The sequence below is a fragment of the Sphaerodactylus townsendi genome, linkage group LG05, assembly GCF_021028975.2.
Source record: "Sphaerodactylus townsendi isolate TG3544 linkage group LG05, MPM_Stown_v2.3, whole genome shotgun sequence".
In the NCBI taxonomy this organism is placed as follows: domain Eukaryota; kingdom Metazoa; phylum Chordata; class Lepidosauria; order Squamata; family Sphaerodactylidae; genus Sphaerodactylus; species Sphaerodactylus townsendi.
Genome location: NC_059429.1, coordinates 82,882,609 through 82,904,712, shown reverse-complemented (window position 1 = coordinate 82,904,712; position 22,104 = coordinate 82,882,609). Strand labels below are relative to the sequence as shown.

General features: G+C 41.4%; 1 protein-coding gene across 8 annotated transcripts in view; it reads right to left on the bottom strand.

Moving 5' to 3' along the window:
- SCUBE3 (signal peptide, CUB domain and EGF like domain containing 3) overlaps window positions 1-22,104 on the bottom strand; it is a 120,998-nt gene that overhangs the window by 7,887 nt on the left and 91,007 nt on the right. For 5 of the 8 annotated variants that reach the window (XM_048498017.1, XM_048498021.1, XM_048498019.1 and 2 more), the window contains 11 exons: window positions 21,551-21,667; window positions 15,802-15,924; window positions 13,328-13,444; window positions 7,060-7,182; window positions 5,447-5,563; window positions 4,964-5,056; window positions 4,099-4,215; window positions 3,341-3,505; window positions 1,758-1,961; window positions 1,284-1,445; window positions 162-329 (listed from right to left, as the gene is read on the bottom strand). In XM_048498017.1, coding sequence (XP_048353974.1) covers window positions 162-329; window positions 1,284-1,445; window positions 1,758-1,961; window positions 3,341-3,505; window positions 4,099-4,215; window positions 4,964-5,056; window positions 5,447-5,563; window positions 7,060-7,182; window positions 13,328-13,444; window positions 15,802-15,924; window positions 21,551-21,667 — 1,506 coding nt within the window. The remainder of the gene's footprint in view (window positions 1-161; window positions 330-1,283; window positions 1,446-1,757; window positions 1,962-3,340; window positions 3,506-4,098; window positions 4,216-4,963; window positions 5,057-5,446; window positions 5,564-7,059; window positions 7,183-13,327; window positions 13,445-15,801; window positions 15,925-21,550; window positions 21,668-22,104) is intronic. The other 3 variants (XM_048498018.1, XM_048498024.1, XM_048498025.1) reach the window with 1 other exon arrangement.

Here is a 22,104-nt window from a genome sequence, read left to right as displayed (position 1 = left end):
TAGAAGAAGCAACAGAACCCAGTTGTGGATGGTTCAATTAACCTTGAGTAGGTTGTGCTACTCCCTTATAGAAGGTCAAAATAAACATGCCGGTGTCCTCATGGCACATACAAGGACACTGTCACATTTAGTTTGGCTCTGAACTGCAGCTCCACACATACCTTTAGTATCACAGTCCTGGAAGGAAAATGCTCCCTCATGTTTGGTGGTTAGCCCTCCACCACAATGGAAGCACAAAGCTCGCCCAGCTTCTGGTTGGTAGGAGCCACGTGGACATAGCTGGCAGGGTTTGAAGCCATCCACAGAGTACTGGCCAGGGGGACACTGACCTGTGGGCCATTCAAGAAAAAGAGATACTCATTAGTCCCGATGAAGAATTGGTTCCCTGCACATGTTGCTTCTATGGCATCAGCTGCATGCAGTATGGATGATGAACATCTGGAGCTATGGGACAGCAGCATGGGAACCATTCATCATCCCAGAAGTTGCCCACAGCAACATTTGTCCCTCTGCACTAGACTGTGTTAATGCCGTGACATGAGGAAGAAAGGCCAAAGTAAGAGCAACATATCCAAATTCTGACTGGGGAGCAGATTTGGATAAAATGGGCAAGGAATCTGAACTGCCCTTTGGCTCCACCTTTGCAAACTCAGATTCTTTATTTAACCCATTGTTATGTTGTAGGAGGGTTTGTCATTTACAATGAACAATCTGAAGTTGTTCTATAGATAGGAAAGAGATCCTGAAAAATCTGCCTCTCCTTTACAGTACTCAGAGAATTAGGACACGTACTCCATTTGTAACTGCTATACAGTAACTGCATTCAGCAGGCAGCTGCAGGTTCTTGAAAACTGGGCTTGCTCTGTGTGTGTGTATGATTCCAAGTGATAGAGATTCCAACATGGTGAGAAAAATTGTTAAAGGGAAAGCAAAAGGTCTTGTGCATGCTGGATATTTTTCAAATGGTGCATGCTTGAGATGTTTCTGTGGGAAATCAAAATTCGCCGTATTTATGGCTGCAACGTCTGTGTATGACAACAACTGCACACATATGAAGCAACTCTCTTAGACCTTCAGCAAACGTTAACTGAGTAAATCATTTGAATTTACTCACCAACTACTTGCTACATATAATAATTTTTCTTCTGAAAAAAATTATTTCTCTGAATGTTGTTCTTTCCATTCCTTATGCTAATTTAGCCACTCTGGGAGAGGCATCAAACATTCTCAAATACTGTACCTTCAGCTGTAGGCTTAAGGTACCTTCCAACTCAACACTGTACCTGCACAGCTGCTTATATTTGTTGCTCCAGCTGGCCCATAAGCATCACTTCCAGGGCAAAGGTCACAGGAAAGCTGGCCTTCTTTCTCCTGGTAGGTCCCTGAAGGGCAAGGGACGCACTGTTCCATCTGGCCATGGTAATACGTTCCTTGCAGGCAGCTAACTAAGAGAGAGGCAGATGTGCTAGTGACTCAGGTAGAAAGGCAACACTCAAGACAACACCTTGAACTTCTTGTGGGTCACCAACTATGAAATTCCCATCTGCCCAGGGTACAATAACACAGATCAGGCCCACCAAAGAATGAGCACAGTATCTGGATCTATTGCCCATAAGCACATGCGGCTGCCAAGGATGTTAGAGCTGGCAGCAAGGTGCCAGAGCAGCAGAGCAGCACGAAAAGCTGGCAATTAATATGCAAATGGCTCTTCAACTCCTCCCTTCCTTATTCCCCATTGACTCAGGTTGTTTCCTTACCACACTTGGATCCCAGTCTCTGCTGTCCTGGTCCACAGTTCTCCTGCCTCTCAGAAGCCAAGCTCAGTTTCCGGGCCAGTTCATACTCCATTCCCGAAAAGCGGATCAGGAACCTTTCCTGGTTTATAGATTTCTTCAGAGCTTTGATAGCTGACTTCAGTTTTTTCTCCACTTTTTGCCGCACACAGTTCAGATTGCAGCTGGCTGGAGACAACAAGAAGAGATTGTGCTGTTACCTTGTACTAGGATGAAGAAAGTCATTTCTGAAGGCAATTTTATGTCTGTTCTTCATTCCAGCCACTGTTCATACAATGCCACCTATTCCAACCTCTTTTGAGTGGGGTATCCTTTCAGTGGACAGCCTGTATTTCTGCGAACATAAGCAACCGGCTCAAAGTTGATTAATGCTTTACAAACCTAATGCCTGTTCACTATGCATTTCTACCAATAGTATAAGAAGAAGCACATGTCTAAACACACAGGGATATAATCTAGGGAGCTGTGACTGGCCACAGTTCCTCAACACTGGGCCACTGAATGCTCCAGTATAAATGTTATAGGTGCTTATCAGGGGATGCTTGATGAACAAGTGGTGCATTCCTTGGCTGTGGAAAGCATGGACCAACCTTTGTTGTAGGTCAATGGAGGTAAAGTTTTTTGACAAGTGTGCCACAGGCTGAATCCTAAGTATGAGGAAGTACCACTGTGCTATTCACTATGGTCAATATGCAGCTCCTGAGGCCTTTGTATGACCTTGTCTCTAGTTTGCTTGAGACAGGGAACAAGCAACAGAGCAAATAGGAAGAGAAAAGTAACATACTGATTTAGACATGTTTAGAAAACCTTCTGCCATAAGAAAATTAATACAGTATTTGGCCCAGTACTTTTCTCCTTGACTTGAACAGAATCCTTGACTTGCAAGATGTTTCTTGCACTGAACATCATCCAGAATAGCATCCCCTAGTTGCAGTCTGCAGTAGTACAGTCCACTCCACACCAGCATTCTCTCATGCTTTCTACTATATGTGTAGACCACGCATAAATCCAGTCCTAAGCCAGGCCCATGGGTCCCCCTGCTCCTATGCAGGAGTTCCTCAAATTTTAGCCACCTGTGGCATTTGTGGATTCTGTGCTATCCAGTGGCAGCCCATAGTACTCTACAGACAGATAATGAGAGAGAAAATTTCCAATCAAGAAAATCTATCCGGCACATTTAGGGGGAGGGTCAATTTTACTTTTCTGTCCCGATGGTCAATAGAATACTATATAGTATTTGCCAATGTCCATTCTAATTGTTACCATTCTCCTTGAAATAGTAGTTCGAACATTTTTCAAAGAATTCAAAAAACACACACAATTGTGTGTGAGGGAAAGCCATGCTCTTGAACTGAATTGGGCTCCAGTGCACTTGGGAACATTAGTTCTTTGACATCCCCTAAAACTGGAAAAGAACCTCAGTTAATAATATGTCAGAGGTGAAGTCTGGTTGGGGCCTGAGATGGGCACTCCCTTCAAGTCTCCTTCCTACCCCATGATCTGTGTTGGCCATTATAAAATTCAAGCTTTCCCAGTTTCTTCTCTACCTGTGACCTCTTCTGGCTTGATTTCAGCTTCAAACTCCAGTGTGATGCGAGTCACCTCCTTGTTGGGGGAGTTGCGAGCCCGGCGTCCTTTGCCCTTCTTTGAGGAGTCACACTTTAGGTTCACAAAAGTTACCTGGCAATCTGAGCATGGAGTTGCTCCACCTACTAGAGACAGAAGAATGTCAGTTTTCTCTAAGCAACATTTCTTTGAAATCCAGGTGCTTCTGCAAAGAATTTACTTCTGATGCTTGCACACAACTACCTTTGTTGATTACATGTCTGAGAGCTCATAATCCGGTTCCTGTTTCTCATCCATAAAAGCTGATATTTCCTTACAATGGTACCCTTACCACACAATGAACCACAGAACTCTTCCTGCATCTCTTTTTTCTCCCATTACATTATCATTTGAAGATAGCAGCCCACATCCCATCAGCTTAGGGTTTACCTTTCTCTCAAGCTTCTGCCATCTTCTGTGATTCTAAGCCCCGTCAGAATGCCCCAAAAGGCCCCAAACATAAGTGTGCCCCTCAGTGATCCAGGTCAGCCTGGACTTCTAGAGCTGTGAACACATCCTGGAAACTGTGCTTTACTTTCTATTTTATATGGTCTTTTGACAATAATGCAAACAGTTTACTAAACTTGAAAATACTCCATGGAGAATGATTGCATGGATGCAGCCGAAGAGCCAGAACTCACAAAACTTAAGACTGCATTTAACTCAAATGGAAGGTTTTCAGAAGGTAGGAATACCTCACCTGGGGTACCATTCCTGCCCATCTCATCCTGCTTGCCTTTCATTCGTGGATGCAGATGGCATTTAGCATCCTTGATCTTGAAGGAAGCCTTTTGTTTGATTGGCGCAGTAACAGTCTCTAAAAGAAAAAGCAACTGCTAAGTATCATCTGGGTCTTTGTACTGCATCATTATAGTTTTCCTTGTCCTTTCCTCAAGGAGCTCAGGGAAGCACATACCAGCTGCAATCCTGTGAGATAGGTTAGGCTAAGACATAACTGCCCATCTAAAATGACCATCATAGCCAAATGGAGATTTGAACTTATGTTTCCTTGGTCTTGGGTGCATTTGTACATGCCACATAAAGAACTGCAGAGTCCTTTACTCCACTCTTTAATACTTCTAAATTTTATTTCTATTTTTATTTCTTCAATTTTTAACCTATCCTTTTCCAACCAACTTGGGGTCACGGTGGCTTACAACAATTGGAAAACAATTAAAATTACCATTAACCATTAAAATCCCCCAATACTAAACTGTCTGAAAACTCTGATGGTGCCATAAAATATACACAATAATGGAGATGTCAGAGGGGGAATAGATTGGGAAAGGAGCAACTAAAACTTTAAGTGAAGGAAAGGAAAATACAAACAATAAATTCAGCAACAAATAAGTTAAGGAAAAAAGGGGGAAGCAGGAGAGGCATTTTGTGTGTGCATGGAAAAAAGCATGGGCATTTTAAACATATATACACTGCATTCCTAAATCAACTGATAGTACTGCACTTTACAATGCACCCAGTATTTCAGTCCCAGGCCCATTTTTACTCTAAATAGTGCATCACACTGCAGCTTTGTTCTAGGCAAGAGCTCTGAACGCCAAGCTTACCAATACAGGGATAACTGCCATTACTGGACCTCTGTGGAGGTCCCTGTCGCAGGATTGGAGTCCCACAGCTCACTGTATAGCTGTTGTCAGACTCTGTAAAGAGCAAGAAGTCAGAGTCAGTGGACGTCTATTTCTAAATGAGTACTAAATGAATCTAGGCCTATATTTGGAAACCCAGCCCTGTCCAACTCAAACCCCGAATGTATATTTAACGGTTAGCCCAAGCCTGATCTGGCTCACTGATCATAAGAATGAAAATAGTCGGGTTTGGGCCAGAATCCATTTGCGCATTATTTTCATTATTTCATTTTAAAAGAATAAACCACACTCCAAATAATCCCAATGCAAAGTACACAAAAATAAGATAGCTGGTGCCAGAGAATATAAAGCCTGGCACCATAACCTTGAGAGAAAAAAGCAGGAGGGGCAAAGAATTAAATAGGTGGGAGAACACTCAGGAGGTGTCAGATCTATCATACCCACCTGGCAGAAAGCGAGCCTTGGAAGCACAGGTGAGAGAGCAGCTGTCCTTCTTCCCATTCTTGTTGCAGGTAAGTGTAGCCCGGGGAGATACTGCACCAGCCAAACATATTACCAGCTCTGAAGAACAAGCATCAATTGATAGCAATATGCAGATGAGGGCATTACTCACAGATGACCAGCCAGACTAGCCCTTTGCAGAACCACAACTGAGTCTCTGATAGAAACTAATAAGCATTAGTACACTTCTACTATTTGCCATGGTGATAAACTCTGTGTCATTCTGGACCTTTAACTTATGGCTGAACACACGAAGGCATAAAGTTTGGAAATATCAAAGGCTGGAGGGGACATAATCTAGAAACCTTGTTGATGCTAAGTGAGTTTGGGCAGTACATGGATAGGAGTCCTCCTTGAAGCTCTGTGTATAGCCTATTATGCGTGCATGGCTTACCCCATGGCTGTGTGCTTCACAGTGGGTTTTTCCTGCATTTTTTTGTTTGAATGGGGAAAGGCCCCTATGGAGCATCCACAGCCAAGCTGAACATCCTCCCACTTCCTTGTTCTTGAACTGCTTTAGGCAGGGAACATCGGGAGGAGCAAAGAAACCCGAAAGAAGTCAAACATATGTTGATTCACCTCGCTTTCTTTTCACTTTCCCCGTAATATCGCACTTTAATTGATTTCAAAAACTGCAGGGAGAGTCGGGTCTCAGATCGTGGTGAGTTTTGAAGAGGCAAACATGTCTGTAACTGAGAATCCAACCAAAAGGGAATGTAGGCTGAATGCAAAGGAGACAAACATATGTAATGGCCCCATGTCACCATGATACAAAAAAAAGGATGTAACTAAAATATGAATGGAGTATGTAAAGAAGTATAGATTTATCGTCACTGGGAATACAAAGTGAAGAATTTTCTAAAGATACAGAATGACTAAATTTTCAAGCACTGATTTTGCAGTATTTTCCTTCATTCTAAAAAAGGCACCCTTCACAGTATTTTTGGTATAAACTAAATGAACTGAAAATCTGAAAATGTGCAAATAATTTCTACTAAAGACTGAAGTGACACCACAGTGACAAATTGAACAATGTCCAGATGGCCTGTTCTGTCCTCTCATGCCAATAAGACATACCAATGGAACAAAATGAAGGCATGAGGAGAAGTTCTGCTTCACAAGAGGCCTCATGGAACCAATTTGAGACCAGTGCATTCAAAGTATCTTGCTTCAAAGTTTAAATTCTGAGGTCAGTGCCATGTAATCCAAGCAACTATTTGTCCATGTGCTAAAAACAGCATCTGAACTACAATTAATTTGAAGTATCTTTGAAAGTTAAAGGTTTGAACACAGTGGTTAAAGGGCAATGAGCTATGAAAAGCATCCAATAAGAGAAAACAAGAATAGTATGTTTACAGTAAACACATTTAATAAAGAGACACTTCACACACACACGTACAGAGCAGATTAGCATTATGAAACTGGAGTAATATGATTCACATCAAAATTCCATGTTCTTGTTCTCCAACCGGCAACTTCACACATTCTGACCTATTACGATTGAAAACCCTCCTACCTCTAGGTGGCAGCAAATCACAGTCCTTTTTGGAACTCACCTATACAATCCTTTTTATTCCAGTGAAGTCTGCAGCCAGCAGGGCAGGTACATTCATAGCTGCCAGGGGTGTTTACACAGCCAAACTTGCAGCCTCCTCGGTTGATGCTACATTCATCAACATCTACAGGAAGGCAAAAAGATAACCAAGCAATTAAATGGGAAAAAATAGGAAACTATAAACATTTATTTTTTAAAAAACAAGCAATTAGGAAAAAAATTAGGAAAGAACATTTTTGTCTAAAAACCTACACTCTCAGGTCTTATCTCAGACCTCCATGGAGGGATGATCAAGTTGGTACTTGGAGCAAAGAGAATGCAGTATTTGAACCAAGAAGAAAGGAAAGGAACAATTTAAAAAACAGAAGAAAGCTCTGCACTGACTCATATTGTCATTGGAGAAAGTCTGATAGAAGCATAGGCTCTTACCCCAAGTTAGATTTATTAAAACATTTACACCTTATCTTTTTCATCATCAAACAGTGACTCAAGGCAGTTTACAAACACAACCATGGCACAAAAACATAAAACACTGTAAATACACAAACTAAAATGGCAGAAAAAAGCAGTCCCAAATCTGTTTCCACTGGGCTTGTCAAGGGCATAAACACTGCATCATTTTTAGACCTCCATCAAACACTATAGAACTGCCATTGAGGATCACTCCCTACAGCACTCTGGAAACCAATCAGATCTATAAGCTCCATCCCCACCCCCACCCCCCACCCACCCCGTTGCAGGCAGGAAGGCAGGCAGGCCTTCCTAATAGGTCTCCCACTCCTGTGGCAAAGGGATGCTATGATCACGGTCTGACGAAAGAATTCCATCAAGCCCCTTTATCTGATCACCACCTGTTCAGTACAAAAAGCAAATGCAAAATATGGACGCTTTCATGTGCTGGGCCCAAAACAACCCGGGACAGACGTCAGCAGTAGTGGCTCCGTAAAGAGCACTGGGCAATAATACAGCTAGAACTCCGGGGCAACTATGGGCTCAGATAGAAACAGTTTCAGAAGGGCTGTTTCCTCAGTCACTAGCTATTTCTGCATGGCTTTTTGCCCTGAGTTTGATGCTGTTGGGAAGCATTCCCTGCCTTCCCCCTTCACCACAATCACACACCTCCCAGGGTTTCTCCAATCTATCCCAAACCTGCCTTGCTGCAAAGTTTTGGGAAAGACTGCAGCAAAGTCTGGATGGCTGCCATGTAGGCAACAAAGCTGGGTCTTCTCAGTCCCGGCCATACAGCAGCCATTTTTCCTTTCCCTGGTGGTGCCACTCCTCCTCCCCCTCCCCAGCCAACTTCACTGAATTTCTGAATCAGCAATTTACTATTATTACAGGGTTTTACAGAGTTACAGCAGTTTGTGTATCAGCCTCTCTGAATCCCAAGCTTTCATTTTACAAAGTCTCTAGCCCCTTTTGCTGCAGAGGTAAGGGGAATGGCATCTCTGTAATTGCAGAGTGTAGAGACTTTTTAAAATGAAAGCTAGGAGTTCAGAGAACCTGATACATAGACTGCTGTAATGATATTTAATTTCTGCTACAATTTTTTTTTAAAGTATGGGTGGTGCACGCAGGGCAGCCGATGGTTGCTGCTGGGGAACTGGTGAAGGAAGGCTATCAGGAAACCTATCATGTGAAAGCCCTGTATTTGCAATCGCAACAGCAACAGGGCAACTAGAAAGCCTGTCCCTGTATGGAAAATACCACTTTTTCAACAAGACTTTACAGCTTCTGGAGTTTGGCTAGCTGACTGAGGACAGATGTCCCAAGGAAAGAGGGAACAGGTAGCCTTACTCTCCTTTCGCTAGCAATGTGCTATTGCTAAATCATAACAGCCCGGAAAACCCACCAGAACCACAACTGGAGCGGTTTTCCAAAAGCTGAATTCTGCCGGAAGGTTGCAACTGCATAATCATCTGCTGCCAAAAAAGCATTTCATGGGCTGAAAAACTAATTCTGACAGGTTGAGACCACTTCATAGGAGGCGGGGAGGTGATATTTTGAAGACGTTGCTGGCTTCCCTAGGCTGATTCCAGAAATAGGCATACGGTTAGGAAATATTGCCCTTTCCATTTAGTCTATGTTATGCCATTCCCTTCTCTGCCAACAAACAAGAATAGGTATTCGCAATGAGTATATAAAAAAATCTTGGCCGAACTGTCCCTTAGCACGTCACTCCAGGGATCAAGGGCAGAGCACAGGATAAAACAGACTGAGTTTCAAACCTAAAGTTCAGACAAGAGCTGTGCCAGTCAGTCTTGCTCCCACCTTATGTCACATAGACAGCCACAACCACGGAAATTAATGCTAAAGCTCTGGCATGAAGCAAAGAGAAAGAGAGGAAATGTCAAAATAACCCATGAAAGCACAGCTTTATTCTAAAACATCCACTTACAAAGGCTTCAGTCCTCCAAGCTTTGCCAACGCACAACCCATACATGAAAAACATCAGGGTTTGCTCGCAACTCTGATGGGCTTGGTGCTGACTTTATTTATGGTATCAAGCCATTTTTTTCAGCTTGGCTCCATCCCATTTAATTATTTTTATGTAACAAGCGTTTAATTTTAAACTAGTTCCAACTTACAATCATATTGTTTTGAGAATGAGTGCTTATTTCTAGAAAATCACTAAAGGAGGGAGACATTTCACAGGTGAATAGTACTGATGTGAAAAACTTTCTGTGCTTTCTGACTGTCACTAACTTCAGAATTCTGGGGCATGATCCTCAATGTGGTCATTCTTCCAAAAGGGCAGGAAGGAGAACACATAGCACCAAATATTTCATGAGAGAACTGACTTGATGGGTCAGGAAAAAAGCCACCTTAGTGCAGCTTTTTTACCCTCTAACAGAGGACAGCCAAACATCCCCAGAGAGCTTTCAAGCTAGGCATTATGGCAACAGCCACCCTCTGTTGTTAATGCTCAGCATCTGGCAATGAGCAGTATATTACTCAGAAAACACTGAGACTCCATTCCTATCATTACTAGTGATTATTTATTTGACAATTCATGGAAGACAGATCTAAGCCACTTTTTAAAAGTCATGTAAGTCAGTTGGTGACCATCTTTACATCATGCTAACTAACTCTTTAAGTTTGAACCAGTTTAGGTCCCTTCGAGGAAAAAAAAGCATGTGTCAAATGATCTAAATTGGAACTAATTACACTTTGCATGAAGAAGTACTTTCCCCATCTTGACAGAATAGTTATGCCCATGTTTGGGGCCCAAGCAGAAGTAAAATACAAGTTGAATGACTATAGCTGGGCAACTTGCATTAACATTGCTTATTTTTAAATCTTTTCATGGATATCTATGGATGTCACGATATCTATGGATATCACATCAAAAGACAACTTTCACATGCAACAACTGTACAAAATGAATCTTTAGAGGAACACTTTTTCCTTGACAGCAATGTCTGCTAAACAGAAGAGTGCCAAAATCAATTAGAAAGCTTCACTATCTAAACCAGGGGTAGGGAACCTGCGGCTCTCCAGATGTTCAAGAACTACAATTCCCATCAGCCCCTACCAGCATGGCCAATTGGCCATGCTGACAGAGGCTGATGGGAATTGTAGTTCCTGAACATCTGGAGAGCCGCAGGTTCCCTACCCCTGATCTAAACAATGGTCCTGGCTAAGATTTTCGATGACTGCCCACTAAGGCTGCTGAACGTAGCCACGGGGCTGCGTATAGTTCTTGTATCTTGCTTCCAATAGAGCTAGCCAATTGCTTCTGAAAAATCTAAAAGTCTAACATGAAAACATGCCCCCCCCCCCCCCCCATACACACAAACACACTCACATACTGGATGTCTCCAGCAATAGACAGTCTACCTCTGGACACAAAATTTCCATTTAACTATCCTGGCTGGTAGCTATCAACAGATTTATCCACTGTGACTTTGTCTAACTTTTCTAAAGGCCATCTAGGTTAGTAGCCATCATTACATTCTGAGACAGTCAACACGTCCCCCCCTTTCTGGTTCCCATGTATTCTTTACTTCGCATCCTACCTGCCCCCCTAACCACACCCACTTCCACACTGCTCCTTGTTCCCCAAACAAAAAGCAATCAATTCAGAATACAGTGTGCAAACTGAATTTTAATATCAAATGCAGCAATAGTTCTTACACTTTATTAATTTGCATTTATATTTTGGTTAAAATTTATTAATTAGCTTTGAGAAGAGATTTTGGCTGCAGAATTTACTTGCATAAATCTGAACTGTTGGAACTCACAGTGATTTATTTTATCCCATATGACTTCTCCAAGTAGTAGAATGACACTAGTGGTATATTTCCAGTTTTTTCTCTCTTCCTAACAAGCTATTTTCCACATTTCTGTTGATTTACCTTCCTCTAGAGAATTAAATTCAATCACTGGAAGAAGGTACAACAGACTTTGGTTTGGACTGATATCTTAGATCATCATTAAAGAACAACTAAATTGTTTGATGTGGTGTACTATAAGATTCCTTTGCTGCTTTCAGTATGAATCAGAGAATCTCACAAAAGTACTTAAGGAACATTATGCCATAAAACTCTAAGACTGTAAAGTGATTGTAAGACATAAGGCAAGAAGTCTTTCAGTGAAGCCTTGCTCTGACAGGTAAGAATTTTAAATTACATATACAAACTTGCTGTGGTTTATCTGAGCCTCCTCTTTTATTTCTTTCTGACTGCTGTGAAGTCATAGCATATTCCTGAACAATCTAAATGGCAAGGTAGAAAAGTGAAGAGAAGATCCTCATAGTCTTGGGTGTGATAAGAATACTTGGGGTTTGTGAGGCAGAATGCCTGAGGGGTGGGGTTAAGAAAGGAGATGGACAAAGCCTCATACATGACCTGCATTAAATGTGGAAGATGTGGGGGGGGGGGGAGTGTTGGGTTACATGCAGTCAAGAAGGCTCACCCAACCTTAGTACAAGGGAGGATGTCTGTAGAAAGGTGAAGACAGCTAAAAGTCATGCATTAATTCAAAGTAGCCAGCCAAATCTTCAGCTGGAGTTTGTCTTGAGTTCTTAATTGCTTCCTTGAGCTGTGGCAAGCTATGTTCCCAACCTGAGTCAAAACTCTGCTCCCAACCTGAGTTAGATCTCAACGGAAGTCGGTTTCAGGTAGCCAGCTCAAGGTTGACTTCGCCTCCCATCCTTCCAAGATCAATAAAACGAGTACACAGCTTACTGAGTACAAAGTGCAGATGACCAGGGAAGGCAACGGCAAACTACCCTGTAAATATAATCTGCCTAGTAAATGTTAGGGTTAGGGATTACCTTTACCTTTAAGACTGTCTGACTGTGGACACACCATTTGGCATTCCCTGCACCCTCCCATACATCAAGTCTCGAGAGGGCTAGCAGAACCATGGCCCTGCCAGCCTTCCCCTCTTTGTGCTTACCAGCAAAACAAGGGACAGCTGCCCCAACTCCAAGCTCGGGGATTCACGGAACAGGAACTAGGAAGAAATTTGAGCGATAGACAGCTTTGAGAAGAGGCAAAGTCTGCCTCTGAGGGAGCTGGGGTTGGAAGCTACCCAGGAGCAGTCTCCAGCAGGGAGTCAAGGACCAGGAAAAGACAAAGCCCAAACTCAGGAGAAGAGGCAGGGAAGAGTGACTGACTGGGCTGGGGGTGGGGGGGACGAGGGACGAGGGAGGAGGAGGGGGAGGAGAAGATGAAGAAGAAAGTTTAGATGTATACCCCATCTTTCTCTCCTGAAAGGAGACTCAAGGTGGCCTACAAGCTCCTTTTCCGTCCTCTCCCCACAAGACACATGTGAGGTAGGTGGGGCTGAGAGAGTTCTGAAGAAGTGAGACTAGCCCAAGGTCACCCAGCAGGAATGTAGGAGTGTGGAAACACATCTGGTTCGTCAGATAAGCCTCTGCCACTCAGGTGGAGGAATGGGGAAGGAAGAGCCACGTGGAGGGAAAGAACAAGGGATTGGCTGGGAGAGAATTGGGTGCACCTGAGACAAATGGGTGTGATGAGGGAGCACAAGGATAAATAGGGAAAGGATTCACCAGTTTGGAAGGAGAAGGTGGTGTGTGGAAGTAGACTGTACTACTAGTCTCTGAATATGCTGTCTCCTCCATGATCTTAGCAAATCTGAACTGGTTTCTTGGAGGTATGAGAGCTCCAAGGCGCAAACTTTGGAACAGAAGGAGGCCAATTGGGAAAGGTAACAGGGTGAAGAACAAGGAAAGAGGCAGCACCAGAGTTGTACAGACAGACAGAATCCCAGTATCTCCCCTACAGTCACACTGATACCTCCACAGTGGGTGAGCCCATACAGCGTGTAGCCTTTGTGACACAGGCACTGGAAGCTCCCTGGGGTGTTTATGCAGATGTGGTCACAGGTTCTGTCAAAGGAGCATTCATCAATATCTGGGAACAGGAAAAGAGAGCATGAAGAACATTCCAGCAAGTACGCTGCAGCACCTCCCTGAGGTATGGATTGCTTTCATCTAGAGTCAGAAATTCTGCAACTTGTACCCATAGTCAAGGGGGAGAGGAAAAATGGCCATATCTACTGCTATGAGAATAGAAACAAAACAAAATATCCAGTCATTCCTCTCCCCATCCCCACCCCCCAAAATCCCAATCATGGACACATAACATAATTTAAGGCATATTCATTACCCTTTAACAATTGTGTTGGCTCAAAATCAGATGTTAAGGCAAGATACGGGAATCTGTTTTTTCCATAAGTTATAAATGCTTGCAAGAGGAATACAGATTTTAATTGGAGTTAGTGATTCTGAGTTACTATAGAACTAGGAATGGGGAGAAATATTAGCAATTATGGCTGATTTAATACTACATTATACAAGAGTGTGATCTTGAGTAAGTGGGCCAAGATTGGCATTCTTCTAATGCATGTCTATCAAGCAAAACAAAATGCTAAATTCCAGAGTTGGCACAAAAAGTCATATAGGCAGAAGAAAAGAAAGGCTGAGACTAGAGAAAGTATCTGGAGGCTTCCCAATGTCACAAATCTAGTCAGATGCTCCTAAATAGCTCATATTCTGCATCCTGATAAGAGTCTTTGCCAAGGGCAATGCTTAGCTACCCATTTTTCTCTTCAGGAGATTTCATGGTATTTGCAAGGAACAGTCTGTGGGGCACAGCCAGCTGATTGGCTTTATGTTTATGTCCGTGGTTTGATTAAGAGCTTTTGCACCAAGAGGCTGTTTGCTTCGCAATGGGGTTTTCCCACAGATTTCTGTTTGTACAAGAGATGGGTCTGGAGTACTCACTCAGGCACTTGTTCTCAGGTCCATTCAGCAGAGACAAGCTGGTCCAAAACAACAGCTTTTATCTGCAAGGAGGGACCCCTTACAATCATCAGCATTAGTGCAAGCACTCGAAACTGAAACCAAGAGCTCCACCCCCCCACCCCGCCCTCATAGGACCAAACTAAGTCACACAGATAATAAGGGGGGAACAGAGTCTTCTGAACAATCAGAAGGGCTTTGGGTGTGTGTGTGTTTTAAATGCTCCATGTCTAATGAACTAATGAGAAAAGAACCAGTCTATTGAACTATCAGACACAAGAAAGAAGGGAAGAGGGAGGGAGGGAAGCCTTGGGGAAACTGCCTCCCCCTCTCTTTCTTTCCCTGGTGTCCAATAGTTCAATTGACAGGACTCCTGCTCCAGCTTTAAATCTGCAGTGTTTACACACACACACACACACACACACACACACACACAGAGAGAGAGCTCTTCTGATTGTTTGGAAATCGTGACTGGAAGAGTGAGAAAAAATGCTGTTTGGTGAGCTAGGAGGAAGGAGTAACAAACCAGGACAAAAAATTATGCTTCCTGCTTAGCTGCTTTGCTTCACTGAGAAAAGCAAAACAACCGGAAAAGTGGTGTTTTGCCAGCATTTGGAAACAGTACTGCTTCTCTGCTCTGCCCCATGGTGGATTTGGAAAGGCCAAAAAATAATGCATAAAGGAAAGTCTACTTGGAATAAGCCAATACAAATCCCAGTTTATAACAAATAATTAGCATTCAGATGATATCTTATTCACATATAATATGTGACTTAAGAACTAGGAAATAAATATAACAATCTGTTCTCTCCTGAGAAATCCCTACAGTGCCAACATACAAATCTGGCTGAGTTACAGCATGGAAGCACAAGTTCCTCATCTACAAATGAAAGTACCATTTTTGAAACAGTTCTTTTTTTTCTGCCAGAGGAGATAATGTATGGTACACGATACAAGACAAATACAAGGTTTCCAAAGCAATATTCACCATGGACGGCATATTTCAAAGCGAGAATCACCAGGCCTGATTACAATTTCAGCAGAACTCCTGCCCCTGCCCATTTCCCCCATAATCAGCTTCCAAAGCTGAAATTAGTCCTCAACCTCTCTAAATATGCCTCCTGTGTTTTAGAATATGCAGTTGTTGAGGTGATGCTAGAAAATTAACACATTGAAGTTTTCAGAACCATGAATTCCAAAAAACAAAAACTTCCATTCTAAAATAACTATATTAATAATAGTGCTAGGAAATATCATTTTACTTTTCTGATTTTAAAAAAACCAGCATTGTTAGTAGAAGAAACAGGAGAGTTGTTAGTAGAAATGATATATGAAGGATGATATTGTGTGGCAAAAAAAGGTACACAACTATAGTTTCTGAGATGGTAGAAAACATTTGTGCCTCAGCCTTCATACTCAGAGAATCCTCGTATCAGACTCTTGAGCCAACACCCAAGATGATATTACCTTGGCAGGTCCTTTCATTGATCAACAACTTATACCCCTTTTTGCAACTGCATTCGAAACTGCCCACTGTGTTCCTGCAGATGTGATCACAACCACCATTGTTCAACCGGCATTCATCAATATCTGTGAGGAGGAGGAAAAACAAAAGGGAAAACAAACTTAACTAAAATAATTCGTTAGCAAAATAAATGTAATAGCTAAACAAGTGGCCAGACGTTCACCAACATACAATTCAGCCAAGAGGAAATGGAATATATAAATAGAACGTCTGAATTGAGTTCCCAATAATACCCTGATCTCCACTGGAATCCCATAATTACACTGCATCTGAATAACAAGGGTAATAATAGGCATATTTTCAGACATTTTGACATGTCAGAAATATTAGTAAGCACATTTTAAAAGTACCTTATATTAATTTTATATCCCAAGGAGCAACAATTACTTGAACCAAATATTTGATTAGGGTAAAAACATCAAGAATGATTTACATGGTACATTCAAACAAATCCAATGCTTTATGTAGAGTTTATTTTATTGGAATAATATTTGCAAAAATCTGAAGACAAAACATTTACTTCCTTTTCAGTGTTTAATAAAAAAAAGTTTAAGGCACTGAAAACTGTTGACACAAGAACAATGCCATCATAAGCACAGTTCTGCATGATATGCCATGGACACAGTTATATACTCATGTATTTCAACAGAATTTAACTGTCATCCATGAAGATTTCTGGGGCACCTCATCATTTGCATTACTGGTTGGTTCCTAGCAGAAGGGTGATAGCATTCCTTCTATCATGTAAGAGGAAACACACAATTAAAAAAAAATAACTTTGGTTTGGATTCAACCTGCACAGCAGCCAGTGAAGTGCATAACCTGATTCTTTATTTGTATCATTTTATGTATTTATAGTTTTATCACCCCATCCCTGGTTTGCAAATTAATAAAACATGATGCACTTTCTTACACAATTCCTAGGGATAATTACCTGAAAAACAACACAATTTTGAAATTGCCAAGCTTTCCCAAGCTTGCATTGGAAAGTTTCAATGGAAAAGAAAGCAACAATTTTCTACAGAAATGTTTTCAGTCTCCATCACAGCACGTAACATGCAAAATGAAAGATATTGAATGAGTGGCTTTCAATCTTTTTTGGTGTCCTTACAAAAGGGTTCACAGGAAAACCAGACCTGATAAGATAAAAGCCCCTTAATTAAAAGCCTGGGTGCGAAGATGCTTTTGGGTCTGGCATCTAAAAAAAAGTCAAGTAGGTACTCCCTGTCCCTAGTTGCTGCCCATCACACCTCTGAAGGTGAAGGGACAGAGAGCAGAGCTTGAGAGGCAGATCTTAACAGGCAGATCTTAACCAGTGTAGCTCTTTCAGGACCAAGTTAACAATATCCTGACAACATTTTGGACCAACTGTTTCTGAACCATTTTCAAAAGCAGTCCCATGTAGCATTCATTAGCTGGAGTTGATAAAAGGCACAAGCCACAGAGGAGAACTGAGTCTCCAACCATAGGCCCATAGCATGCACAGGATACTAACCTGCTCTTTCATGGGGAGAGCAACCACATCCAGGATAGGCAAACTCTGCAGTCCCTGACAAGTTTCTCCATTGAATAACAGACCTCAGTCATTTCTGGGCTGAGCTTCAGTTTACTGGCTCTTATGCATCCGGATACCTTTTCCAGGCATCTTACCAGGACTTCGAATGACCTATCTGACTTAGTTGTTAGAGCTGAATGTCATCTGGACACTGATAACACCTCATTCCAAATCCCTGGATGACCTCAGTAGATATTAAATAGCATGAAGAACAAGTCAGGCCTGAATGCAGACTAAAATGAGTCTAGATAATCCATCTCTTCCAAGACTGCAGTGTAGACAGTCTTCCAAGACAAGCTGTGTAGCCACCCATTACTTGCTCCAGCAACTAGTCCAAGAATGAAATGCTATCTACTAGATGGTAGTTGTTTAGGTTATTTGAGTCCAGAGATGCCTTCGCCAGTAGAGGTCTCACAACTACCTCATTCAAAGCAGTTTGAATTATACCCTCCCTCAAAGAGATTACCTTCTGTACCCAGTCAATTAACCTAACTGGCATTAGCCCTGAGGCAGATGGAAATGATTTTATTAGCAAAATCCATTGCAAAGGAATCCCAGTGGGTTTGTATGTTTCCTGGGTCAGCATCCTCTGAGGCTTCACAACAAAGGAAAGTTCCAATGGATAGCATTGTACAGAAACAATGAAGGAAGAAAAGTGAGTTTTCACTGCTGTTACAGTTACACTTGTAGGCCTGATAATGTTCTCTCACATGCGTTACAGTCTCATTCACCATCTGCCCAACAGTTTCATCATCTGAAGCTCCCCAGTAAACCAATGTGTATTGAGTTAGGAGCCATTAGATTACTTCTGTGTTTAATGTGCAATGTAGGCTTACTACTGTGTTTAATGTGCAAACTGAACCTTTTTATCATTAAAAACTCACAGAAGTGGTATGTACATGGGCTCATATGGGCATGCAGCATGCATGTACAAGCACACAACAGAAGAATAATTTAAATAGAAGCATCTATTTACATAAAGACTGCATATACAGAATGGGCATAAATAATTTAAATTACAAATGGTGGGGGTTGGTTTTAGCCTCCCATTCAACCTTCTCATTATGTAAACAAAGCACCAATAAGTAGCCACATAATATCATGGGATGGGTATTATAAGTATTAATGTCTTCACACCCCAGAAAAGTGGAGTAAGTGACAATATTAGCTTTCATCAACACTTGAGCAAACATTTAGGAAGAAAACAGACTTCCTCAAGCTTCCCTATATGGTGAGTTCATTATCTGTATATGCCTGTTCTGAAGTGTAATTTAATGCTGCCCAATTTAATGGCTGGTAGACCTCAAAACCTGTTAAGAAGTAGTTTATAGGAAGAAACTATACATGTAGCTCACCACACTTAGAATGTAATGTTTCTTTCTCAGAGGCAACCAAACACAATATTTTCTCAGGAATATTGTCTGAACTATCAGCAAGAGCTTTGACTCTCCAAAGCTCATACTTTCAAAATCTTGCAGGTGTCTAAGGTGCTACTGGACTCAGCTCATTATTTGAGCTGATATTGGTCACATAGGCCCTTTCCCCACTCACCTTTGCCCGCGGGTTGCTGAACCCCGCGCTACTTTAGGAGAGTAGCGCGGGGCTTAAGGAAAGTGGGGAAAGGGCCATACACAGTGGCAAGGCTTCCTACAGGAAATCCCCTAAAGCAGGAGCACTTTGTTTAAGATGAGCCAAAAGTTACCAGTGGTTAAGACCAGAGGGGTTTGAAGGCATCAATGATTTAGACATTTTTGCCCCAGATAGTAAAAAGTTAAAAGTCAGCCTCAGTGTCTGGATTAGGTGGCTAGGTATGGGAGGAGGTGAAAGAGAAGACTAAGGCTGGCCCTGGGCCCCAGGATCATAACAATTGAGGTTTGGATAAGATGGCTAAATGGCTTTTGGCACTCAAATAACAAGAGGAGGGACTGTAAAGAAGAAATAAATTGGAAGAGGAAATAGTCTTCAGAGAACAGTAGTTTAAAAATAAATGTGAACATTTTTTTAAAAAACCTCGCAACTTGGCTGTTTTGCAAAAGCAAACATCACCCCCCCTGCCCACCCCCCCCAACACACATAATTCCCTAAATTCTCAAAAAGCTCCAACTACCTGTTAAGGGATATTTTTACTTACAACCAGAAAATTTACTGCTAGGAAATGGTCTGTAAAATAGAATGAGCCAAGGCTGATAAATCCCAGAAAAAAAGAGCTCAGGCAGACCTCATCCAAGGCTGCTCCCTTGTCTCTCCCCCCACCCCATCATTTCTAGCAAGAACTATGAAGCTGGAGCTTTTACTGTTATTATTATTGTTATTGTGAGTGAAGTGAACTAGCAGTAAAACAGCTCCAAACTGTAATAAAATCCCAGACACAGGGGATATGGCTCTGGGTTATTATGCTTTCCTGGAACTCTAGCATCTTAAGAGGCGGTGAGCTCTGAAAAATAATAACGAAGCAAATGGGGTCTGGAATCAGTAAGGCGGTTAGACAGCTTTCAGCAGAAGGGCTTTTTCCTTTTAACTAAGGTCATGTTCCCTGGAGCTGCCAGAGACAGAACGCAGATGCCCTCCATTTGTGGAGTCTCACCTTTTTCTCCGCAAGCCTTTCCAGATGATAAAAAAACCCAGCCTGCACGCTTCTCTTACTAAAACTCATGCTAGTGCAGATCCAATGCCAACAGTATGACATCCTGCTTTGTGTAATGGATTGGGGGTTGGGAGGACATTTTGTTATTTAACATTTACTGGATTTTCTTCTTGATTGCTTCTTAAAAACAAATATATTGGGGGGAATATGTACTCTATCTCTGGACAGGACAACCCTTCAAAGAATAAGTAAAATAAAAAGCAAACAGCCTATGAAGGATGGGACACCACTCTAATGGGAAAGGGCACTCTCACTGGAAATTATTACTTTTTTTTAAAGGTGCAAACTAACATCAACCTCGAAAAGTGCAATTCTAAGCAGAGTTACATCCATCTTAAGTCTATTGAAGAAAACTGTTGTTGTAAAAAAACCAAGAAGTTTACTGCAGAAAAACATAAAGGCCTCCAATTTTAAATTGCATAGTCGCACTAAAGGTTTGTATTGTTTGATATCAGTTGATATTGTGGCACTATCAAACAGATGTACGTGACATGTCTATAACATGTCTATCAAACAGATGTACGTGACATGTCATAAAATATTCACTTGCAATGGGTACAGAAGCTGAGGAGCAGGGATAGGAATACTATTTTCCAAGTAACAAAACAAAGCAGTATGAGTGCTAGATAAAATATAATATTTCTGTGTCAGAAGTGCTACCTGGATAAAACTATTTTGATTCAGAGTAACTTATTTTGTAAAACAACCTTCTGGAAAGCCCTAAATACTTTGGCTGGGTCAAGAATCTTGCGTTGAAGCAGAACAGAACCCAGAGGATACATGAAAGCAAATCTAATTTAATATAGTCTTTATGAGCTTGAACTAGAAGTCTCATCAATTTCAGTGTTCAGCAATGAACCCACTGGGATATGAAAAGGCAGCAAATTTTCACATATATAAGGACAGAGATATTGCACTAGTTTTACAAATCTTCCATGCAAAATGATAGGAGGGTCTCATTGGTTTGGTGATACTGGGTTGACTAATGGTACTAGGTTGAAAGTTTTATGTTTAGCCACAGAACAGGGATGAAGCCTTACAAATACCAGAAGTACAAATATTGGGATAGTAACCTATTCAGTCACACTGGAAATCTGCATTGTCCAAAGATGCTCATAACTTTATCCCACTCTCTTTGGTGCCTCCAATAAGTCACACTACTAGTAGCAATTACTGCATGACCAATTTGGACAATGTACTCTTTACATGTTAAGAGACAATAATCTTGCTTCATGAAAATGGTACATTTATAGTAGAGTAAACAAACTATATATTGCAATAAGGAAATAAACAATCCAAGAAAAAGTTTAAACAAGTTTCTGCTGTGATGCACTGATTAATTCAGAGCCAGAGTAAAAATGCAAGCATTTCCTCTTCGCATATTAGAGCATTCTGTTGTATCTGCAGAAAAGTTCAACTGCTACCTCATAACTCAAACCTTGTTTCAAACCTACATGGAAAGTGTGCTCTTGCTGGCTATACATTTGATTACCTTTACACGTTTTCCTGTCAGGTTGGAGCATGAATCCCATTGGACAGCTACAGTGCACACCAGTTGCTGCATCATGGCATTTACTGTCACAGCCTCCATTGTTGACAGCACAAGTCTCTACAAGAAAATAAAGAAGTAATTAAGAACACTCATAAAGCAGGCAGAAATGAATGAACATCCAAGAAAAACCATCCAAATGGGAATATTGGAAAATATACCAATAAAAATGCTTTAATCTGACCTAGGGGTGCTTAGTGTGAGTTATCTTTAAAATAGGTTTTTTGGAACCAGCAAAACTAATTTCAAATTTGCAAGTCTTTGGCTCGAAAAACAAAAGTAATGTATTACTGGGACTCTAAATCACTTAACTGAAGATGCAAATAGTCGTAGGCTAAAGTTTGAATTCAGCTTTAAAGAACTTCCAAGATAAAAATTTCAAAAAGTTCAAATTTAGAAAAAAATATTATTCTGATAAACTGAACTGTATATAAATTTCAAAGATTACTAAATCCACACTTGAATATTCATATTTGGTTAATCTGTTCTCTTCAAAA